This window comes from Mustela putorius, unplaced genomic scaffold, assembly GCF_011764305.1.
Source record: "Mustela putorius furo isolate JIRA1106 unplaced genomic scaffold, ASM1176430v1.1 tig00003845_pilon_pilon_pilon, whole genome shotgun sequence".
NCBI lineage: Eukaryota > Metazoa > Chordata > Mammalia > Carnivora > Mustelidae > Mustela > Mustela putorius.
The window spans coordinates 78,283,555-78,305,313 of NW_025421998.1; the positions used below are offsets into that span (position 1 = coordinate 78,283,555).

The following is a 21,759-nucleotide window of genomic DNA, read 5'->3' on the forward strand; positions in this document are numbered from 1 at the left end:
AGCATCCGGAAGCTTCTTACACACATACAAAGTGTAGGAGTCTGGACAAAAGAATAGTGAATGGGGGCTGGAGTGGTCAGGAAAAGCTGCATCCACAAGAGGGAACTCGAGTGGGACCTTGAAAAAAGTATCATTTTAGCAAAGCAAAGCAAAGCATCATGTTTTCTCTCAGCCTCCTCCGCAGTGTCAGGGAGATGCAAAAAGCATTCCTTTTTTACAAAAGGAGTTTGGGATAAAAGGGAGAAACTTCAAATTCAATACACACAACTTCTGCTGCCTGAAAATAACCTCTTGCTTCTCCTGAGTACTCACCACTATCGATGTCTTTACATAGCTAATTTCTGCTGGAGACTTAGGCCCTGCCGGAGAACCCGCTGTTGGGCAGACTGCCATCTATGGGAGCCCAGCGGCCCCACTGCAAGGACCCCACACGGCCTTATCTTCAGACAAGGAACCCAAAGCTAAGAGAGATTCACAGATGGTTCTAGTGCCACCCAGCTGGTCATGGTAGAGTTAGAGCACAAAGCCAGGCCCACTAACATCAAAGCTCCCACTCTTCCTCCCACGCCGGCTGCACTCTGCTGACCCTTCCATGCTTATCCCTTTCTCATTGATATGGCTTCCTGAAAACAAGCATTTGCCCGATGCAAGCAAGAATGTTCCCTGCATTCACATGTTAGTGTACACCCAATACGGGCTAGTCTCTTTTTCAGGATCGCTAAAAGGAAGGAGATGAAGCAGGAGCTGAAAGCAGGAAGATGCTGCTACCCGTGACAGGAGGCAGAAGTGGATCTAAGGATGTGCTTTGTAGAACATCAAGACTGTTTCAGGCCCAAACCTTCATGATTCTTAGAACTGAAGAACTGGGTGGGATATCGGTAGCCACATCACCATCAGGAGTTAGTGCCCAGTGGACCTTTATCATTGCCCGGACTTAGGTGGTGCCATGAGGAATGTCAGCACTTGGACCAGCACTCAGGGGTCCTGGTTCGTATCCTGAAACACATGCATGTCTTTCCAGCATCAGTGTCCTGCCTGTTTGCTAGTGTTTTAAGTGCAGCCAGATACGGTCCTCCAGTTGCTAAATCAGCTCTTCTCAAAGTCAGCTGCACAGCAGAATCATTTGGGGAGTTTCTGAAGATCCCCAAACCTAGGCAAATCAGCATCTCTGGGGATGGGCCCAGTCCTCATTATTTTCTAAAGTGCTGGTGAGTCCAATTTGAAGTTAAGGCTACAACATACACTCTATGCATTGTAAGCACAGAAGACCATGCCTGATAAGAATGTTCACTTCGTGTCTTGAGAACTTCTTTCGATTTACTCCTTTGAACACAAAATATGTTTAAATTCAGATACACTGGGAATTAATAATACTGCTGCTTGAATAATCTTTGTAAGACACACAGCTGATTCCACCCTGCACCACTCCCTGCAGGGCTAGGGAGAGGTGAGGTGCCCAGAGCACAAAATTTCAAGAGAAGCTGACAGTCCAGTTACACATGTTCTTCAGGGGAATCCTTCCTTATAGCTACAAGCATGAACTAGGAAGGCAAACCGAGTGCTCTGGGCCCCACCTGTGCCTCCTGTGGTCTCGGGGACTGTGGCTGAGTTAGCCATGCTTCCTTCGCTTCCTACTGAGTTGGCCAGGCCACCCACTGGGCGGTCGCAAGGATCAAATGCAGTTGGCGCTCAGCAGCAGGGAGGCCGTGTCCCTGCCCACCCGGCACCTGCTTACCCTCCCAGGCTGAGCATGTCTCCTGCTGCCAACTTTCTCCCCCAGCCCCGCCAAGGTCACATCAACTGCTCTTTCCTTCGTATCCCGTGGCACTTTAGCTCCCTCTAGAACTTCTCCCACTGGAGCTTAGCCGTTTATCCCAGTGCGTCTTACCTCCCATGAGGTAATCTGGTAAAAGAGAAAACACTTTGGGATTAGTCAGACCTGGGTTTGAATCCCAGCTGGATGCCTGAGCATTCTCTTCGAGCCATGGCTTCCTGACCGCAAAATGATGAAAATTACACTGAATGCCAAGGGCTCTTGTATTCTGGCACATAGCAGCTGGGAAAGAAAGTTAGCTTCTTTCCCTGATCCACTAAACCCTCCATTCCAAGAGCCATTCCAGCTATGAGTCCTTCGAGGTCAAGGACTTCGTTCAGCGTGACCACCTTTGGCGCCTTGCACTTAGTAGGGACTCAGCGCATATTTAGGACCCAATAAATGTTTGTCCTGCTGAAAGAAATCACAAGACAACCTGTATTTATACATGCAGACAAGCTGAGAAGTAAATTTTCAAACTGCAGGAAGAACTTGGAAGAAGGCGAAGAAGAAAGAATGAGCATAGGCTTTGCTGGGAACAGCCGGCAGACCACACTAACTGGAACAGACAAGACCCACGGGGAAACATTGGTGGAGGAGAGAACGGAGGACACAGCACAGCCAATAGCAAAGGCCTTGGTTTCAGGGAGGATGAGTCTGGACTTTCTGAGACAGTTACTTCAGGTGTCTATCTCTAAAGCTTTGTTGGTAATCCTGTACCTTTCCATTGAGCAGGTAGGTGGCAGGCTGTGTTATGTTCATCAGAACTCCCACTGGACTCCAGCTGAATTTGTATCTCAAAGGATTGTCTGAATGTTCAGGGGCTGGAAGCCCACCACAGTAGGAAATGTAAGATTCAATCTGAAAATAGGGATGAAAGACAATGACAGAAATGGGATAAATGAGGTGAACTTGCTGCGTTTTTTCCCTGACATTTACAAAGGCTTTCAAAAGCCTTTCTTAAAGCCTTTAACCCTTCCTTAAAGCCAAACTCTATTTATTAAGTCAGTTATATTTATATATATACATATCTGTGTATATATGCTATATATGTGTGTATATATACATAAAATCTTTAAAAATTTTGTAAATATTTAAAAAAAATTTTTAAATCCACTGGAGATTATGACTAATATTTTGCTAGTTAAAAATCCAACTATTAATTCAATTCTGCTTGGTCAGTTCCTCCTGACTTTTGTGTTCAAATGATACATTTGATTATAATTTTTTATATATTTGTAATATGTAGGTATAAATAGTATTAGTAAAGAATTAATAGACAATATAATTAGTCTTTATATAAAATATAATTCTAACTAATTTGATTCTATATGTGATTGCATACATGTTACATATATATAACCTAAAGTATTTAATCTGACTCACCACATTTTCCTTCTCATGAATAAAGGATACTTTATATACCAAAGACTGAAAATATTCCAAAGAATTTTTCCCACTTTTAAAAGTTAAGCCTTTATCCATTCATGGATGAAGAAGATATGGTATACATATACAACGGAATACCACTTAGTCATCCAAAAAAAAAAGAAAGAAAGAAAGAAAGAAATCTTGCCATTGCAATCTTGCCATTGCAATTGCCATTTGCAATGACATGGATGGAGCTAGAGGGTATTATGCTAAGCGAAACAAGTCAATCAGAGAAAGACAATTACCATATGATCTTACTCATATAGGGCATTTAAGAAACAAAACAGATCATAGGGGAAGAGAGGGAAAAATAAAACAAGACAAAATCAGAGAGGGAGACTAACCATAAGAGACTCTTAACTATAGGATTAAGAGTTTGCTGGGGGAGGAGTGTGGAGGCATGAATGGGGTTGCTAGAGGGGAGGGGAGTGGGGGGATGGGTAACCGGGGGATGGGCATTAAGGAGGGCATGTGATGTAATGAGCACTGGGTATTATATAAAACTAATGAATCACTGAACTCTACCTCTGAAACTAATAATAAACTTTATGTTAATCAGCTGAATTTAAATTTTAAAATAATTAAAAATAATAAAAAACAAATCAAGTGGGAAAAAATTAAAAATTATTGTTCTTAAGGCTACTTTAAAAAAGAATTAAAAAATAAAAATCAAGCCTTACTATCTCCAAAAGCTGTCTAAAATCTTTCATTAAAACAAATGTTATAGTAGCATCTATTTCTCTAAAAATCTATTGTTAAGCCTTGGACACTGTTTTACCACATAGATATTTCTGCAGTTAAAGGATTTTACTAGAAACTTCTAGTCAAAGTATGCGTTAGAATATAGCAGCTTCCTTAATTAAAATTATAAGGAGACTATTCTGTACATAAAAATCTGGACCTTTTAGTATTTTCCTAAATGGAAAGTATTTAGTATTTAGTATTTTAGAAAGTATAAAGTACTTAGTATTTTCCTAAATGGACCTTTAGGTGTAAATTGGGCTCACCGTGGCTCCCACTTCCTTGGCCTTATCTATAGTTTCCATTGCCAGCATATGATCAAGACCAGGGTCCAATCCCAGTTCACCAATGACTGTGATGCCAGCATCTTCCACACTACAACAGGCAAGAAGGGGAGGGAGAAAAAGTTGGATATAAAATAAAAATAATGCCATGGAGCTAATTTGCTGAAAATGACTTGAAACTTACCTCTTTTCTAATTCTTTTAGTGCTGGTGTGATGTAGCTTGCAGTGATCATGTTAACTTTGCTTGTGATGCATGCCTTCGCCACAAGAGGATGCAATGCGTAAGGCAACAAGCTTAAAAATAGAGAAACTAATCAGAAACTTTCCCAACCCTACCTTTCAAAGTACCTTGAATTGAACTAAAGCTGAGACATCACTCTGATTATTCTCTCTAAGTGACCAATGACTCTTTGAGAACTACAGAATAAATTCATCCTGTTATCACATTTAAAACCCTCCACAATTTGACCTTCTCCTAATTTTTCCATTATTCTCCCTCTATCTTCTTCATAAACCATATATGGGAACCAAAGAAGTTACCATAATTCTCCACTCACAGTCTGTACTTTTCCAGCTCTGGAACTTTACTATCACTGTACCTTCTACTTGGAATATTATGTCCACCCACTCACCCCCAACCAGGTCATACCCTACTTAAAGAAATGTCTGAAAAGGCATCTCCACCAAGAAGCTCTCCCAGATTTCCCCAAAGCCAGATATTCTTCTGCATTCATTCAGCTTTTTCTTTGCAACATTTGATGGAATTTATTCCATTCATCCTTATATTTCTATGATTTTCTGTCTTGGTTCCCCTACTAAAAGAGAAGGTTCCTTTTCTTTTTCTTCCATATTTCCCAAATGGTTATCAGGTTGATTAAACTAAGTCAAAGTGACCCATATGTTACACTACAGAGTATAATCTAAGAAAGTCCAAAAAAGCAAATAAGCTTTAATGGTACTGACCAGTGTAAAAGCTATTGAAACGGTTAGAAATCTATATGCTAAACAAAAAATGAAACTGTGTTCAAAATTTAACTTCAATTCGGTTTTCTTAAAGTCTGGCTTTGGTATTTTAATTTGGCACTAGGACTACACAATCACAAAAAATGAATTTCCATAAATGTTAATATAAATGAATACATTCATGTTCTATCCAAGGAATAATAAAACATCCTGTCAACTGCATAACAATATTCAAGTTCCACGAGCTTCATAGTACAATGAAAATATAAATACAACTATAAACATGATCACACTTTATCACTGTATTCGTCAAATTCATCCTGCAAACTTTTTTTTCGAGGCCATCGCTTTGCTAAACTTCCAAACTATGCACGTATTAACAGATTATTATCTTGTCATATTTTGCTTCGGATTTAGTTTCAAATGTGCCTTATAATGTTTTCTTTTTTTTTAGGGAAAAAAAAAACAATGTTTTATTTAGGTACCTATATGTGGTGAAACAAACTCCCTTTGTTTTATTCAGGAGGCTAGAACATTCCATTATGAATCATAATCATATCACTGACAGGCAATTTACTGGGTCACCAGTAAATTCTTGCTGCATAAAAATTATTGCACATTAAATTTATATAAATAGAATAACATTCTAAGTGCCTAAAGTGAGCCTATAATTTAAATACATCAAGAAATATTACACAACTTTCCTACTGTATGTTTTTGAAACCTATATTGTTTTTTGTTTCTTCTTTTAAAGTAGGACATCACAGAACTTCCTCCAAGATATCATTTCAATCTGATATAACTATGAAAGTCACCTAATTATGGATAAGCAGGTAGTTTTTTTCTTTCATCTTGGAAAAATTATATTCTAACAATAAGTGACTATTCTCATCACTTTGGTATTTTAAAACCCAGTTTAATTACAGCATACCCTCATGTAGCTCTGTACCTACAAGTTACATCTGCATTTTTATCAGTAGTAAACACTATAGTTCAAGATCTGTTCCTCCAATAAAATTAAAAATAGTCATAAGGCTAGAGAATCTACTCATTTTCACTTAAGCTTTATAAGTCCAAACAACAAAAGAGCCACCGAAATATATGAAACACTAATAGTTCTGACACACCAATTCCACCTCTAGATAAATATCCAAAGGAAATGTGTATATATGACAACCAAAAGACAAATACTAAAATGTTCATAGCAACACAATTCATAATAGTCAAATTCCAGAAACAATCTGAATATCCAACAGTCAAAGGGATAATGAGGGTATATTCACACGATGAAATGATACATGGCAATGAGAATGAATAAACTATAATTACATGCAACAACACAAAAAACTCTCACAATCACAGTATTGCAGAAAGAAGGCAGCCACAGATTAGAACATACTGAGTTGTTCCAATTGTACAAAGCTGAAAACTAGCAAGAATTAATGTACGCATGAAAGGCCAAGATAGTGCTTACCTTTGAGGGATAGGGCTACTAGTGGAAACAGACACACGGAGGGCTTCTGGGGTACCGCTATTCTGTTTCTGGATGTGGATGATGGTTATGAAGTGGGTTCACTGTGAAAATTCACTGAACTATATACACTTATGATCTGGGCATATTTCTGGGTACATACTTCAATTGAAAATTTACTTAGGAGAGAGAGAAAATAAGGAGAGACATAACAATAACAACAATACATGGCAATCATCTCTTCCTAGATACTAACCTGATGACAAGATCCTGTTTTGCCACCAAGGAGTTCAACTTCTCTTCTTGTTTACTAATGTCCACGCTAATAGGATTAATATTATATTTCTTGCCTAACTGTTCAATTTGGTTCTTCATGTCAGAGCCTATTTCGAGGATACGAAAGTTCAGTTTTTAGATTACGCTTCACTAGTCAGAGAGTAAAACACATTTTAACATCTCCAAAAATAATTTCTCAAAGTTTAGAAAGAAGATAGTCATCTAAAATTCACGGAGTAAGCATGCACTGAAATCAGTTTCCCTTCTTCTTCTTTAAAAATCAGGGCTTATTTACCTACTGTGATTTCGATCTTGTTATCTCTTGACAGATATTCCAACACAGGTTCAGATACATAACCAGATCCAAGAACCAAGACCTTTTTCTTGGTGCCCATTGAAAGTGACTGAGCAAGTTCCCTATAAATAAAAGAGGGGAAGGGGAGAAGAACTGAGTAACAAAAACATATTTAAGTAACAAAATCTTGCTGTCCCACAAACAAATCAAACCTTAGACTATGAAGCAACATTTCATATAGTAAGAACCTCAACAGGAGTTCCCCAGACCAACACTTTTCATTAATTATTTTAGATTTTGTACAATGATTAACAGACCTGACTTCTCTGAGGTATACATCCATAGATTTCCATGAATTCCCAACCAATGGTGAGATGCACATGAAGGACCACTGCCTGGCTTACCCACAATTGAGTAACATGGTTTCACACTTTATCCTTCCAGGGGACATGATTCAAAATCATGCCAGGGGCTATGCATCAGAAACCTTACTCCTCACAACAATTTAAGGGGACAACCATCTGAGAAGGAGATTATTATTTGCCACATCAGGTATCGTTTTGTCATTTGTCATTAGGGTCACTTGAAAACAATTAAAACCAGACTTTTGAAATCACAAATGCCATGGGTTAAATATAAAAATTTAAGATGAATTACTAGGCAGGATTTTAATGCTTGCAACAATTTATTCTGTTGGAATCTGTCCCTTCCTGACAGATTAACTCTCTGCCTTTCCTACAAGCTATGGCCTCCAAAACCATGACTATCTTATTAATGTTCAACAAACTTTGTCTTAAATATGGAAGATATTCATTAAAACTCTGTTCAATCAAATTCACAGATATCGATGCAAGACCATGGGAATGGCTTGGTGCCAGGGACATAAACAGAAGGCTCTGTTGTTGCAATCTTTTTGGGCAAGATGTCCTCAAACTTTAACCTTTCCATTAATTCTAAGTGAATAAAAATAAATTTAAATACAAAATGTCCCTGTTCCTCTTCACCCTCAACACTCATATTACTGATGAAGTGAGTCTCCTTTAATCTCCCCTCCATCCATTTCACCTGACAGAAAAGAACACAATTATTTGTTCTTGTATATGTTTTCTAACAACATTTTCTATAGTTTATGTAATTAAACTATATTCTTTTGATGTCCAAAAACACAATGTTCAAAATACATTTTTTAAAACTCTCTCTTAGATTTTAATTCCGTCCACCCCATCAGCTATTTCAAACACTCGAAGTTAATAATCACTTCACTAAGTGATGAAGAGAATATTCACATAAGGCAGATCTTTAAGGTAACTTAAATTTCCTTTCAATATATAATCCTCCTTATCGGTCTCTTGACAGAGATTCCACCAGGAAGGAACGTTGTAAGTCCTAGTAGATTTGCTGCTACAAGAAATATGGTGTGTAAGAGTGAAAACATCATCATGACCAGTCATGTTAGACATGTTATTAGGATTAGTAATATAAGAGATCATCAGATAGTAAGAATCAAAAGATACAGAGAGTTATGAAAAATGAATATAGTAAAGTTTCCCCTATAAGAAACACTCCTACAGGACTACAGTGCTAGCCAGTTTAAAAAACAAAAACAAAAACAAATCTCTCTTGATATCTTATGCCAGAATATTTCACCAACACTTCAAAAGTAACTGTAAGAAAACGAACACAGATGGACAAGCACAGCAGTAGTATACTTGATCCAAGCAGATCTCTTTATTTACTTCTTACAGATAGAAGAGCTGAGAAAGAAGATAAGGCAGTTTGTTCGCTTCTTTTTAATTGTCCCACTCTGGTCTCTCCTGAGACTTCAGTGCATGGGTTATTTTGTTAAATGTGAATAGACCAATGGAGCAGACATAAACATAAATCAAGTACAATCAGCTGAAGAGGACCAGAACATTCCAAAGAAATGTCAATGTTTTCAAACTCTGAGTAGTAAAATCAATTAAGGAAACAAGGGCCTTAGCTAAGTACCTTTCTAAGAGAACTATTCTCTAGGGTACATTTACCACATTACTGTTTGGCACCTTCCTCCTAAGAACTCCCAGGGAAAACTGACCTCTCACCATTTTCTTTCTTCACTACTTCTCTTCATTTCTAAATAAGAGACCACTTGCCTAAACATTATACTAAACAAAATAGAGTCCAAACCCTCAACTAAAAATCAAACTGAAAGTACCACAGGAAGGATTAGTGTGCTTATTTTCTTTGAGAAAATAGCTGATATTTGTATATCAATATACAAAATGCTAGCGAAAGAACAAGGGGTTACCCAAAAGACAACTTTTTAGACTCCTGCTTGCTTACACCCAAGTCCACAACAGGAATTTAGCAAGCCAAAATGATGTTCAGAGAAAAATAATTCCCAGTGGTTTCAGCTAGTCACATAGTTTGGATTGCCTGTATCTAAAGACATTTTCAAAATTGTGTAAACCTAGTATCATGAACTCACAAAGAAACATTTAAAAATACTAAAAAAACCAAGATAGGAACAGTGCTTACCTGCTCTCTCGGAGTTTCTGGATATATTTATACTTATCAGTCAATACACCATTGGATGTAATCACTGCCTAAATGTGTATGACACAAGATATTTTAGTGTCCATATATTACACCCACAACAGGGGCTCATGTAACAAAGATGAAGAGAGGAAGGAAAAGGGAGAGAATGAGAGAGGATGGTAGTGGAAAAAATACAACCATGGAAAAAACTATTTTCATAACTTACATCTCGCACCACAGGAGAAAAATTCTGACTTTCAAGAGGCTGTGTGGCATCTGATAATATCTGAAAGGAAAATGAGACTGGTAAGAGACAAATGACATTGCAGAGAAGATCTTGGTGTTTATTTCCATATTAAAATATTAGTCAAAGGAAAAAAAGAATTTACAGGAGTTTTCTGAAGATCACTGAATACAAATAATTGGTAATTGAAGTCTACAAGCAATGAATTGTCCCTCAAGAAGCTACAATTTCAGCACAAGCCCCAATTTTAAAACTAAAACTTGATTACAATCATCTTTGCTTGTTAAAAACACTAAATGGTTTATCTTTTCCCAACAGTTTGATGTGTCATACTGAACATGCTGGCAAACATCACCATAAGTTTTACCCACTCCAAGGGCCTGAATCCCACCCCAAAGGTTCACACTGTTCTATCAGAAGAGAGAATGGGCCTTTCAGACAAAAAGCCGTTAACCCTGCAATAGGGAGTCTCCCTCAGGTCCCTTCGGTTCTAGTATAGGCACATCAGCATTTCAAAAGCATGGAGATTCCCATTATCTCACAAGAATGAGTCCTGTGGAAAACAACAAAAGCCACATCTCTCAGATTAACACCCACCATCCTTCTAATCCTCCTCTTTTCTTCTAAGGTATCCAACTCCTGAATAGACTGCCTAGAGTAAAGTTCATGTCAGTTAGTAGTATTGCTTCTGATGGTCAGGACCTTTGGATCAATGGGACAACCATTCCTTCCTTACCCTTGTGGGTTAAAGTCTAGAGTGGTCACCCAGCTGAGAAAGAGCAAAATTTACCTACCAGATAATGGCAGACAAATATTTATTTACTGTATTAAAATAAGTATCAGGGGCACCTGAGGGGCAGAGTCAGTTAAGTGTCCAACTCTTGGTTTCAGCTCAGGTTGTGATCTCAGGATTGTGGGATAGAGACTCCTGTCGGGCTCTGTGCTCAGCATGTAGTCTGCTTGAGATTCTCTCCCTCTCCCTCTGCCCCTCCCACTCATGTTCTCTCTCTCTGTAAAACAAATAAGTAAATCTTAAAAAAAAAATAAAACAAATATCAAAACTACTTTCATGTGTCTAAAACATACAACACTTATGCTATCTATTCCAAGCATATGGGCATTTAAAAAAAGATATCTATCTATAAGACCGGTAGAGCATCTTTGGGGAAGCTCATGGAATTGGCACAACTGGTGCCCTCCACTGCTTCTTTCACCCAACCACCTATGACTATTCCCTCATCAAGCTGACTCCCCCACCTACCAACCCCGCCTCCTACCAGGAGCCATCAGCAAATAACAACATGTGATTCGAATTTTACTTGGCATATGCCTAAACTACCGAACTCTTATATATCCTTCCATTTTCTCTGTTTATACGTAATTCTGCGGCCTTACTCAGGTCTTTCTGAGTCCAGGGGAACTACCTCCCACCTCTCTCCTTCCATTTATCTTCAATCTAAAACACAAACCTGATTGTTTCTTCTGTGTCTATTTAAAATAATCCAGTAGCTTTCTAATACCCTCAAGATCCAGTCTCTAGTTCCCTTTGTGGCCCCCAGACTTTCCTACAGTCTGTCTCTGCCTCTCCAACCTTAATTCTCCCTTCTGTCTCATACCCAAAACTCTAGTCCTATCAACTAGACTAAGGCTCATCTGCATTAGCATTCCCATGCCTCTGTACTAGAGCATGCGGATGCTTCACATGCGATGCCTCTGCATGGAATTCCCACTCTTCATCCTCCATGATACAGCTGAAGAACTGCCTCCTCTGGGAAGCCGTTATCAAAATGCGCCCCTAAGCAGACTGAAGCTAAGAACTGCACTTGGCATCCTGCCTGTGCAATAAAATGGTAAATATTCAATAAATATATAAATGGATATATGCAATAATTGCATGGATTTTTTCCCCCAAGAAAATGAAATAACTATCTTGAGTCCACCCAAAGAAAAGCAAACAGGAAAGACAACAAAAGGCTGCTGAATGACTGCATTTAACCTGCTGGGGTTCAACCATGACAAAAGTGCAGGCACAAGGGTCCTTGTCACTTTCACATATACCACCTTTGAGAGCTCATCACTTTTTCCTAAATCAATTTCAAGCTCTTTATGCTGGTATCAAGACCCCTTCTAATGTAGAACCAACATACTTCCCTTTATGTACCTTACTTCACAGCTCACAGAAACCCTCTGTTAAATTAACTCCCACCTTTGCTCTCCTGTCTCCATCACATGCCTCTTATTCCCATGCAAATGAACAGATCCTATACATCTGTCAAGAGCCAAATCAAATGTCACACCTTTCATAAAACCTTTCTGGACTTTACCGAACAAGACGGAGCCTCTCTCTCCACAACTTCATTAGCATGTTCCTAATGGCTGTTGTATTCCACCTTATGGCAGGGTTGCACACTTGTCTCATCCCTTCCTAGACCTCATGCCTCTATAGATCAGAAGGTGTATTTTAATTTTCTTCATCCATATGTGTGCCTTGTTCCAGCAGACAAAAAATATGTAACTAATTCAAGTGAAACAAACTTCTCTATTGGTTTAGAATGATAGCCTTTAATGCTACAGGGTCTGAACCTTATGTCAAAAAGGAAAATCTAGGGGTAAAAGACAGTGCATATACTTTTTTAAAAAAATATTTTATTTATTTGAGAGAGAGAGCGGGGAGAGAGGCAGAGATGGAGAAGCAGAGCCCCATGAAGGGCTCGATCTCACGACCCTGAGATCATGACCTGAGCTGAAACCAAGAGTCAGATGCTTAACGGAGATGAGCCACACAGGTGCCCTGATGGTGCATATACTTTAAATACAGTTCCCATACAGTTATCAGAGGAGAACACAGACAACTTAATTTTTTTAGTGGTAAGCAGAACACACGTATCGAGACTACAATATAAAGCCATAAATTTTCAAAAATGTCCAGTGCTTAAAGACTGTGCTGACAAAGATGCCCCCAAGACAATCCCACCACACTGTTCAGAGGACTATCATGATGTATAAAAGGAAAAAGGTGTGACAATTTAGAGAAGCCAGCTTAGTCATCAAACATCTAAGCAATATCACCTGTTTCAGTCTGATCAAAAACCTCCAACACTTCACTGTCAGATAATTTTAACCTTCTCACATTGCCTAAGAGTCTATTAACTGCCAGTTTATGTAAGCAAAAACATACCACCTTTTTAAATGTACATTTTCTCTCCAGCAAAGGTGAATTCGTTTTTTCAGACCAATCTTCCCATTGAGTAAAACCAGGTAAAATGAAAAGCCTCAGTTTTTCGCTTCAAAGGGTAGATAAGACTTTTTTTGCTCTAGGGAAAATAGTGGAAAAGGAGGACCCTAAGTTCACCTCTTACCACAGACACAATTAGATGACAATCACATCAATTTAAATAACCCAGAAAATGACTTTAAGACTGGCGGAACAAACTCTCCACAGCTAAATGAAGAGAAGGTGCTACACTGAAGAGGGTAGGAAGGGCTGAGATGAAGGGATTTGAAGGACTTTCCACAGGAGGGAGGGACAATACAGGCACAGGGAAGGGAGAGAAACAGACTTTCACATGGGGAAACCCACACAGGAAAGATGAATCCCCCTAATTTTTGCTTTTAAAACTAGAAGGACTGAATTTTATAGCTTTTTACAAGCACCGGTACTTAAAACCTGGAACTTTAAAAATCTACAGGATTTTTAAATCTCTGGGAGAGCGCAGAGGCCAAGATGAAACTGAGTCCCTACCCTTAAAGAAACAGCATAAGAAAAAGCCCTACTGAGATATAGTACAGAAGGAGCAGTTTTAAAAATGCCTGGGGTATATGGGAGGAAGATATGTTTACTAATCTCTGAGCATGTGCTGGGGTGCAAGGTTCCATGAGAGACTTCTCCAAGAATAAAGAAGCTGGCCTGCACTATTTCCCTGCCCCACCCCTCAGCCTAAACACATGCCACAAGCTGAAAGCAGCAGAGGACCTACACTCCTACCTAACTTGATAACAGTGTGTCTACCCGTGTGTTCCCCTATGGACACACTCCCTCAAGCCAGACCTCAGCTCAATGTCTCCTCCCATGGAAGACCTTTGCAAGTTTTGTTAACACCCCGCAAGTGACCCAACAGTCTTCTGCAGATCAAACCCCTCTAATACACTCTTGGTCTGAGCCCATCCAATACAGTGCCATAAGACCGCCAGTATGCAAGCAGCCCTGATGGACCTGCACCACTCCAAAGTGATGCCTGCTCCAGGGAGAGGGACAGAGAACTACACACACCAGTCAGACTGAACCTCAGCAGTGGGCTGGGGACAGATAGCTGATCTGAGAGCAGGCCCCACTTACCCACAAAAGCTTTACAGAAGACAAAACAGGGAAAGCAACCTACACCTCAGTGCTACTGCATCTATGGAAAATGCCAGGTCTGACACAACTTAAACCCAAGGCATCCCCAGACCAACCTATTAATGTCACAGGGACCAAACATTGCCCATAATAGGCAAATAGGGCCATTGCAGATGATGACTGGAAAAAAAAGTGTCTCGGCCACAATAGCAGAGTGCACACAGCACATAGAGGAGACACCCCTGAAGTACCAGTTCTGATGTACAGGGAACACAGCACTGCAGGGCACTGCAGGGCCTCTTCTTCATAAGGCCACTACTTTCCAGAGCAGGAAATATAGCTGATTTTCCTAACACATGGAAACAGACACAGAGAGTTACACAAAATGAGACAGAGGAATATGTCCCAGATAAAGAACAGGACAAAATCACAGCAAGATACGTAAGTGAAGTGGAGACTACCTAAGTAAGATGCTCTTGAGGAAGGAGTGGAGGGCTCAGCGCAACCCTTAACAAAGAGAGAGAAAACATAAAAGAACCAATCAGAAATGAAGAACTCAATACCTGAAGTTAAAAATACACTAGATGGAATAAATAGTGGGCTAGAGAAAGCAGAAGAAAAGATCAGGGACCCGGCGAACGGAGTAATGGAAAACAATCAACCTGAACATGAGAGAGAATAAGTAACAATACAAAATAAAAACAGCCTTAGGGAACTCAGTTACCCAATCAAGTATAATAGTTATATTACAGGGATCCCAGAAGAAGAAAGAGAAAAAGACACAGAAAATATATTTGAAGAACAGCTGAAAACTTCTTTCTTCTGGGGAAGGAAACAAAAATCCAGATCCAAGAGACATAGAGAATCCCCCAAAAAGCTGACCCAAGGAGATCTGCACAAAACCACATAATAAAATGGCAAAAAGTAGTGATAAAGACAGAATTTTAGAAGCAGCAAGAGAAAAGAAAACAGTTACATATAAGGGTAACCCCACAAAGCTATCAGCAGATTTATCATCAGAAACTTAGCAGGCCAGAAGAGAGTGGCATGATATATTCAGAGTGCTAACAGAAAAAAACCTGCAGCCAAGAATTCTCTATCCAGCAAGAATATAATTCAGAATAGGAGGAAAAATAAAGTTTTCCAGACAAACTAAAGGTAAAGAAATTCATGATCACTACAACAGCCCTACAGGAAATGTTAAAGGAGACTCTTTGAGTGTGAAGGAATGACCATAAGTAGGAGTAAGAAAAGTAGGAGGCATAAGAGCAGTGAAATTAAGTATATCTATAAAAATCAGTCAAGGGACTCACAACATAAAAGGATGTAAAGTACAACTTCATGGACCTAAAATGTGGGAGGAAGAGGAGTAAAGAATGGGTTCCAACTTAAGCAGCCATCATTTTAATACAGACTACCATATGCAGATGTTATATACAAACTGAACAGGAACCAAATATCAAAAATCAGTAATAGATATGCAAAAAAATAAAATAGAAAGGACCCAAGATCACCACTAAAGAAAGTCAACTAATCATGAAAAACCAACAGCTAACATCATACTTCATGGGAAAAAAATGAGAGCTTTTCCCTAAGGGTGCGAACAAGACAAACGTGTCCACTTTCTCCATTTTTATTCAAGATAGTACTGAAAATACCAGCCACAGCAATCTAACAAGAAAGGGGATAAAAGCCATCTAACTTAGTAAGGAAGAAGTAAAACTTTCACTATTTGCAAATGACATCATGCTATATATAGAAAACTCTAAAGACTGCCATAAGAACTGCTGGAACTGATAAATGAATTTAGTAAGGTTGCAGGATACAAAAATCAATGTACAGAAGTCCACTGCATATCTATACACTAATAATGAAGCAGGAGAAACAGAAATTAAGAAAACAGTCCCATTTACAATTATACCAAAAGGAATAAAATATCTAGAAATAAATTTTAATGAGGAAGTGAGAGACCTATACTGTGAAAACTATAAAACACTGATGAAAGAAACTGAAAATGATACAAACACATAGAAAGATATTTCATGTTCACTGATTGGAAAGACAAGTATAAAATATCCATACTACCCAAAGCAATCTTCAGGTATAATGCAATTCCTATCAAAATACCAAAAGCATTTTTCACTAAAGTAGGACAAACAATACTAAAGTTTTAGTACAATACAAAAGATAGTACAGTACAATAGTACAATTTAGTACAATACAAAAGACCCTGAGTGGCCAAGCAATGTTAAAAAAGAAAAACAGGGGTGCCTGGGTGGCTCAGTTGGTTAAGTGTCTACCTTCAGCTCAGATCATGATTACTTGGTCCTAGAATGGAGGCCTGCATTGGACTCTCTGCTCAGCGGGGAGTCTGCTTCTCCCTCTGCCTCTCCCCGTGGCTTGTGCTCTCTCTCACTCTCACTTTTTCTCTCTCTCAAATAAATAAGGAAAATCTTAAAAAAAGAAAAAGAAAACTGGAAGTATGACAACTCCAGATTTCAATGTATAGTACAAAGCTGTAGTAATCAAAACAGTATGGTACTGGCACAAAGTAGACAACAGATCACTAGAAAAAAAGAGAGAGCCTAAAAATAAACCCACAATTTTATAGTCAATTAATCTTTGACAAGGGAGGCAAGAACACACTATGGGGAAAAAGTCTCAAACAAATCCTATTGTGAAAACTGAACAGCTACATGAAAAAGAATGAAACTGGACCACTTTCTTACAACATATACAAAAATAAACTCAAAGTGGGCTAAGGACCTAAATGTAAGACACTAAACCTCAAAAATCTCAGAAGACAGCACAGGGAATAATTTTTCTAGCATTGGCCATAGCAACATTTTTCTAGATATGTCTAGATACATTTTTCTAGATAGGCAAGGGAAACAAAAGCAAAAATAAACTATTGGGACTTACATCAAAATGAAAAGTTTCTGCACAGTAAAGGAAACAATCAACAAACTAAAAAATGGGAGAAGATATTTTTAAGTGATCTATCTGATAAAGGATTAGTATCCAAAATATAGAAAGAACTGATATAACTCAACACCAAAAAACCCAAATATTCCAATTAAAAAATGGGCAGAAGACTTGAACAGACATTTCTCCAAAAGAAGACATACAAATAGCAAACAGGCACATGAAAAGATGCTCAGCATCAGTCATCTGGCAAATGCAAATCAAAATGACAATGAAACAGTACCTCACACCCAACAGAATGGCTAAAATAAAAAATACAAGAAACAACAAGTGCAGGAGAGGATACAGAGAAAAAGGAATCCTCTTGTACTGCTGGTAGGAATGCAAAATGGTACACTTGCTATGGAAAACTACATGGAGGTTCCTCAAAAAACTGAAAATAGAACCACCATATGATCCAGCAATTCCACTACTGGGTACTTACCCAAAGAATATGGAAATACCAATTAGAAAAGGTATATGTACCCCTATGTTTATTTCAGCATTATTTACCATAGCCAAATCATGGAAGCAGCCCAAGTATCCATCAATAGATGAATGGATAAAGAAGATGTGGTATAAACAGATATGTGTGTGTGTGTGTGTGTATACACTCATACACACACACACACACACACACACACACACACACACAATGGAATATTATTCACCCATGAAAAATGGAATCTTGTCATTTGCAACAACATGAATGGAGCTAGAGTGTATACAGTGCTAAGCAAAAGAAGTCAGTCAGAGAAAAACAAATACCATATGATTTTCCTCATATGGGCAATTAAAGATACAGAACAAAGGAACAAAGAAAAAAAAGAGACTCTTAACTACAGAGAATAAACAGATGGTTACCAGAGGGGAGGTGGGTAGAGTGATGTGTGAAACAGGTGATGGGGAATAAGGGTACACTTTTCACGATGAGCACTGAGTAATGTACAGGATTGTTGAATCACTATATTGCATACCTGAAACTACTGGAATTAAAATTTTTTAAAAATAAGGTAAAAAAGACTTGCTCCACCATAATTCTGGGGAAGAAAACCCAAAGAGATGAGTCTAGCATCTGGCATGACCTTTCATGGGTATGGCAGGAAGAGAACCTAGAGCAACCACAGCCTCCAGAATGTGAGTGGAAAATGCCAGAAAGGGCAGACTCAGAAAAAGCAAAGCCCAACTTTCATGTGAACTCTGTTTAAATCTCTGGATAAGCCCCCAAACTGAGTGTGTGTAGGTAAGCAACCCAGGTAAAGATGAAAGAACTGAATTTTTATTTGAGCTACCCCCAACCTTAGATGAGGCAAAGTGTTCAATTTAAGTCTAACTAGTCTAAGTCTAACCTCTGCTAATTAAAAAAAGAGAATCAACCCCTTCCAGGAAAATGTAACAATCTAGAATCTCCACAGCGTAACTATTCACATCATCCAGGATACAATCCCAAATTATGCAACTGGAAAAAACCAGAAAACTATGATCAGACCCATTTTTAAGGAAAAAGACAATCCATAAGGCTCAACCCCAAGCTGACATGGAATTTTGGAAATATGATGCAAAGACTATAAAGAGACTTTTCTAACTCTGTCCATATGATAAAGAACAGTACACTCAAAGTGTATGAAAAGATAGAAATTCTCAGCACAGAAAGAGAAGAGTATGCCTAACATAAATACTGAAATAAGAACACTTATTTCTGGCAAATGAAATAGCATTTAGATAACACAGTCTTTTGGCAGTCAATCACTGATCACAATGAAAAATACAGGACCAGAACAAAAGCTGTCACTTTACTAAGCATTAGTGACAAACATCCAATAAAATTTTCTGTATTTCTGATTTTTCAAATCTGTTCATCACAGCACAGTAAGAATGTTCTAACATGAATTGACCTAGACAGCAGAAGAGTGAAAAAAAGGAAATCTTATCTCAATGTCATGAACATTCTTAATAAAATATGCATAATGAGAGATAAATTCAATTATAATTAATCATGAAGGCAGTTATATAATCATATTTCCCATAAGACAAGTAAGCAGAATATATAAATGTATGTCTATAAAAACTTTTGAAGGAGGGCTGGCATTTCATTTTACAGCAGATTTCTTAGGTATTGGAGACCAGAACATTCCCAAGATCCCTCCACAGTTCTATTTAAAGCCACAGAATTGTGGATGCTACCAGTCAGCTTACCATTTCTTCAACGTAAGGGTAAAGCATGTCTCCAAAGTATTCTGTAGCTTCAATCGGAAGCTGTGCTGGCAAATTGTCAATGGAACACATCAGAATCCCAGAACCTTCAACACTAGGAGAAGCAATACGCTTTATTCAGATGTATAAAATGTTATTTGTAAGCTCTAACTTTTCCAGGTGTCCACTCCATTATGTGTTTCATAATAATTTATAATTGTGTACCAAAGTATAAAAGAAAATAAGCAAGACTTTCTTCAGCCACCCATCTCCCATTTAAATATAATTTACATGTTTTTAAGTATTTGAATTTGCATGTAGTTTTTCCTACCATATTTTTAAATATATTTGAGCAAAGCTCTGGATATTTGTATAGCCATCATAAAAATGTAAAACATTGAGATTTTAAACTACTACATCAAGGTTAAGTGATGTATTACCATCTACCTCTTGCGATCTGCAGCCTTAGCAAACTCACCTGTCATGAATGATATGCTGGTCTGCATCATACATACAAAAGGGATGTTCTATTGTCGTACATTCAGTCATAAACTCTATAGATCCTCCTGTGTCAGCTGAAATGTCACATATCGCCACAAGTCTGAAAATAACATGAATACTCAGATCAGAGCATGGAACTTCTCAACAAGATTAAAGATGAATGAAAATGAAAGGTCCTTGAACAACTTTCAGTGTGGGAGCCAAATATTTCCTGGGCTCTTCAGTTCTTTTTCCTACAGTTCACTGTTCAGGACACTGTATTCTTCTAGGATATGGACAATCTTCCCAATACAAGTTTTAGTATCCATACACAAAAGTAAGAAGAAAAAGAAGAGCAGGTGAAGAAAAAAGGAAATCAAAGTGGAAAACCCCATCCCTAGAGAAATCATAAGAAACAACCTCGTTAAAATTAACCTATTCAGCCAACTCTAAATAATTTATGAAGGTTTGATTACACTACCTCCACCCTGCTTAGCGGCACAAGGTTTATTCTAAGGGGGACTCTGCATGACCGAAGACTACAGAACACACAAATACGTTGTTCTTCATACAAGGTGAGGCCAGTGTGTCCCATCAGAAGGTTTGGAATTGTAGGTAACTTTTTGTATCATGGAGATAGGTCTGTGCCTATCTAGCCACATAAATCTCCAGAATTATGAACAGAAATATCAGCCCAGCTTTTGAAATCCTTTAGTGGTTGACCAAAAATGTCCTGCCCAACCTCCAACTACCACTTGCCTTTATAAACCCTGCACTAGAGCTAGACTGTTAGACTCGCTGTGTCTTAAATTGTGCTTTGGTGGTTCCATACTTATCAAGCATCAATCCTATCCACCTGCAATTAATTCTCTTTCTCCTCAATCTTCCCTTTCAAGGCTTTGCTGAACCCAATGTTCCTACTTTCTTCTAAATTCTTGAGCTATTTATTGCTCCTAAGTATTCCCTTGGCATTTACATCATGCCAGCTGCATGCCTGAGGGTAGCAATCATATTTTTTCTCTATACTTTAGCTTAGCAGAGTGCCAGGTAGATGAGGTATTCACAATTTACTGTGATTAATTGATTTATTTATTGACTAATTATGTAATTCAACATTTAATAATTATTTGAATATAAACTGTATGTCGGGCAATGTACTGGGTACTTGTCGCCAAAATAAATAGGACCCCTATCCTTAAGATTAAATTTTAACGGGAGGGAAAAAAATAATAAACATAAGAAAATAAATAATCATGAATTTCGGGAAGGGAAAAAGTAACAGACTAGAGAGAGATGGGGAGAGGGACATAGAAGATCTTTCTAAGGAGTTTACCTTTGAGCTTCATGTAGAGTTGAGAAGAGAGTTTTAAGAAGAAGGAAGGTGAACTGTCAAATGCAGCAAAGAAATTGAGTGAAATAAAGCAGACCACTAGTCTTTAACGGTCAAGTCCTGTGTATGTGAATCCCCTGTAGATGATACCCTAAGAGTGGGCTCTGCTGCTGAAAACTGCCATCCTTACTGAAGTAAAGTGCTTACTTGTGCGGTAATGCAGGGCAGCCTTCCACACCGGCAACAGAGGACTTGCCTGGAACCAAGAGAGTCTGGACATCTTGGCGAGTTAGCAGACGAGGGGTGTTTTGCTCCCAGTAGATTCCGTTAATTAAACAAGTTGTATAGGGTGCAATCTGTAAAGCAAGTGCCGACTTGAACAAGATAGGCAATGGCAAATTTCAAAGCAGCAGGCTGAAA

The 21,759-nt window shown here is 38.3% G+C and overlaps 1 protein-coding gene across 3 annotated transcripts in view; it reads right to left on the minus strand.

Annotated features, from left to right (window-relative positions):
* The window catches only part of AASS (aminoadipate-semialdehyde synthase), a 51,621-nt gene that overhangs the window by 9,101 nt on the left and 20,761 nt on the right, over positions 1-21,759 (minus strand). For all 3 annotated transcript variants that reach the window (XM_045062920.1, XM_045062922.1, XM_045062921.1), the window contains 10 exons: positions 21,547-21,695; positions 20,008-20,130; positions 19,533-19,644; positions 10,019-10,078; positions 9,793-9,860; positions 7,276-7,397; positions 6,961-7,087; positions 4,454-4,564; positions 4,252-4,360; positions 2,534-2,674 (listed from right to left, as the gene is read on the minus strand). In XM_045062920.1, coding sequence (XP_044918855.1) covers positions 2,534-2,674; positions 4,252-4,360; positions 4,454-4,564; positions 6,961-7,087; positions 7,276-7,397; positions 9,793-9,860; positions 10,019-10,078; positions 19,533-19,644; positions 20,008-20,130; positions 21,547-21,695 — 1,122 coding nt within the window. The remainder of the gene's footprint in view (positions 1-2,533; positions 2,675-4,251; positions 4,361-4,453; positions 4,565-6,960; positions 7,088-7,275; positions 7,398-9,792; positions 9,861-10,018; positions 10,079-19,532; positions 19,645-20,007; positions 20,131-21,546; positions 21,696-21,759) is intronic.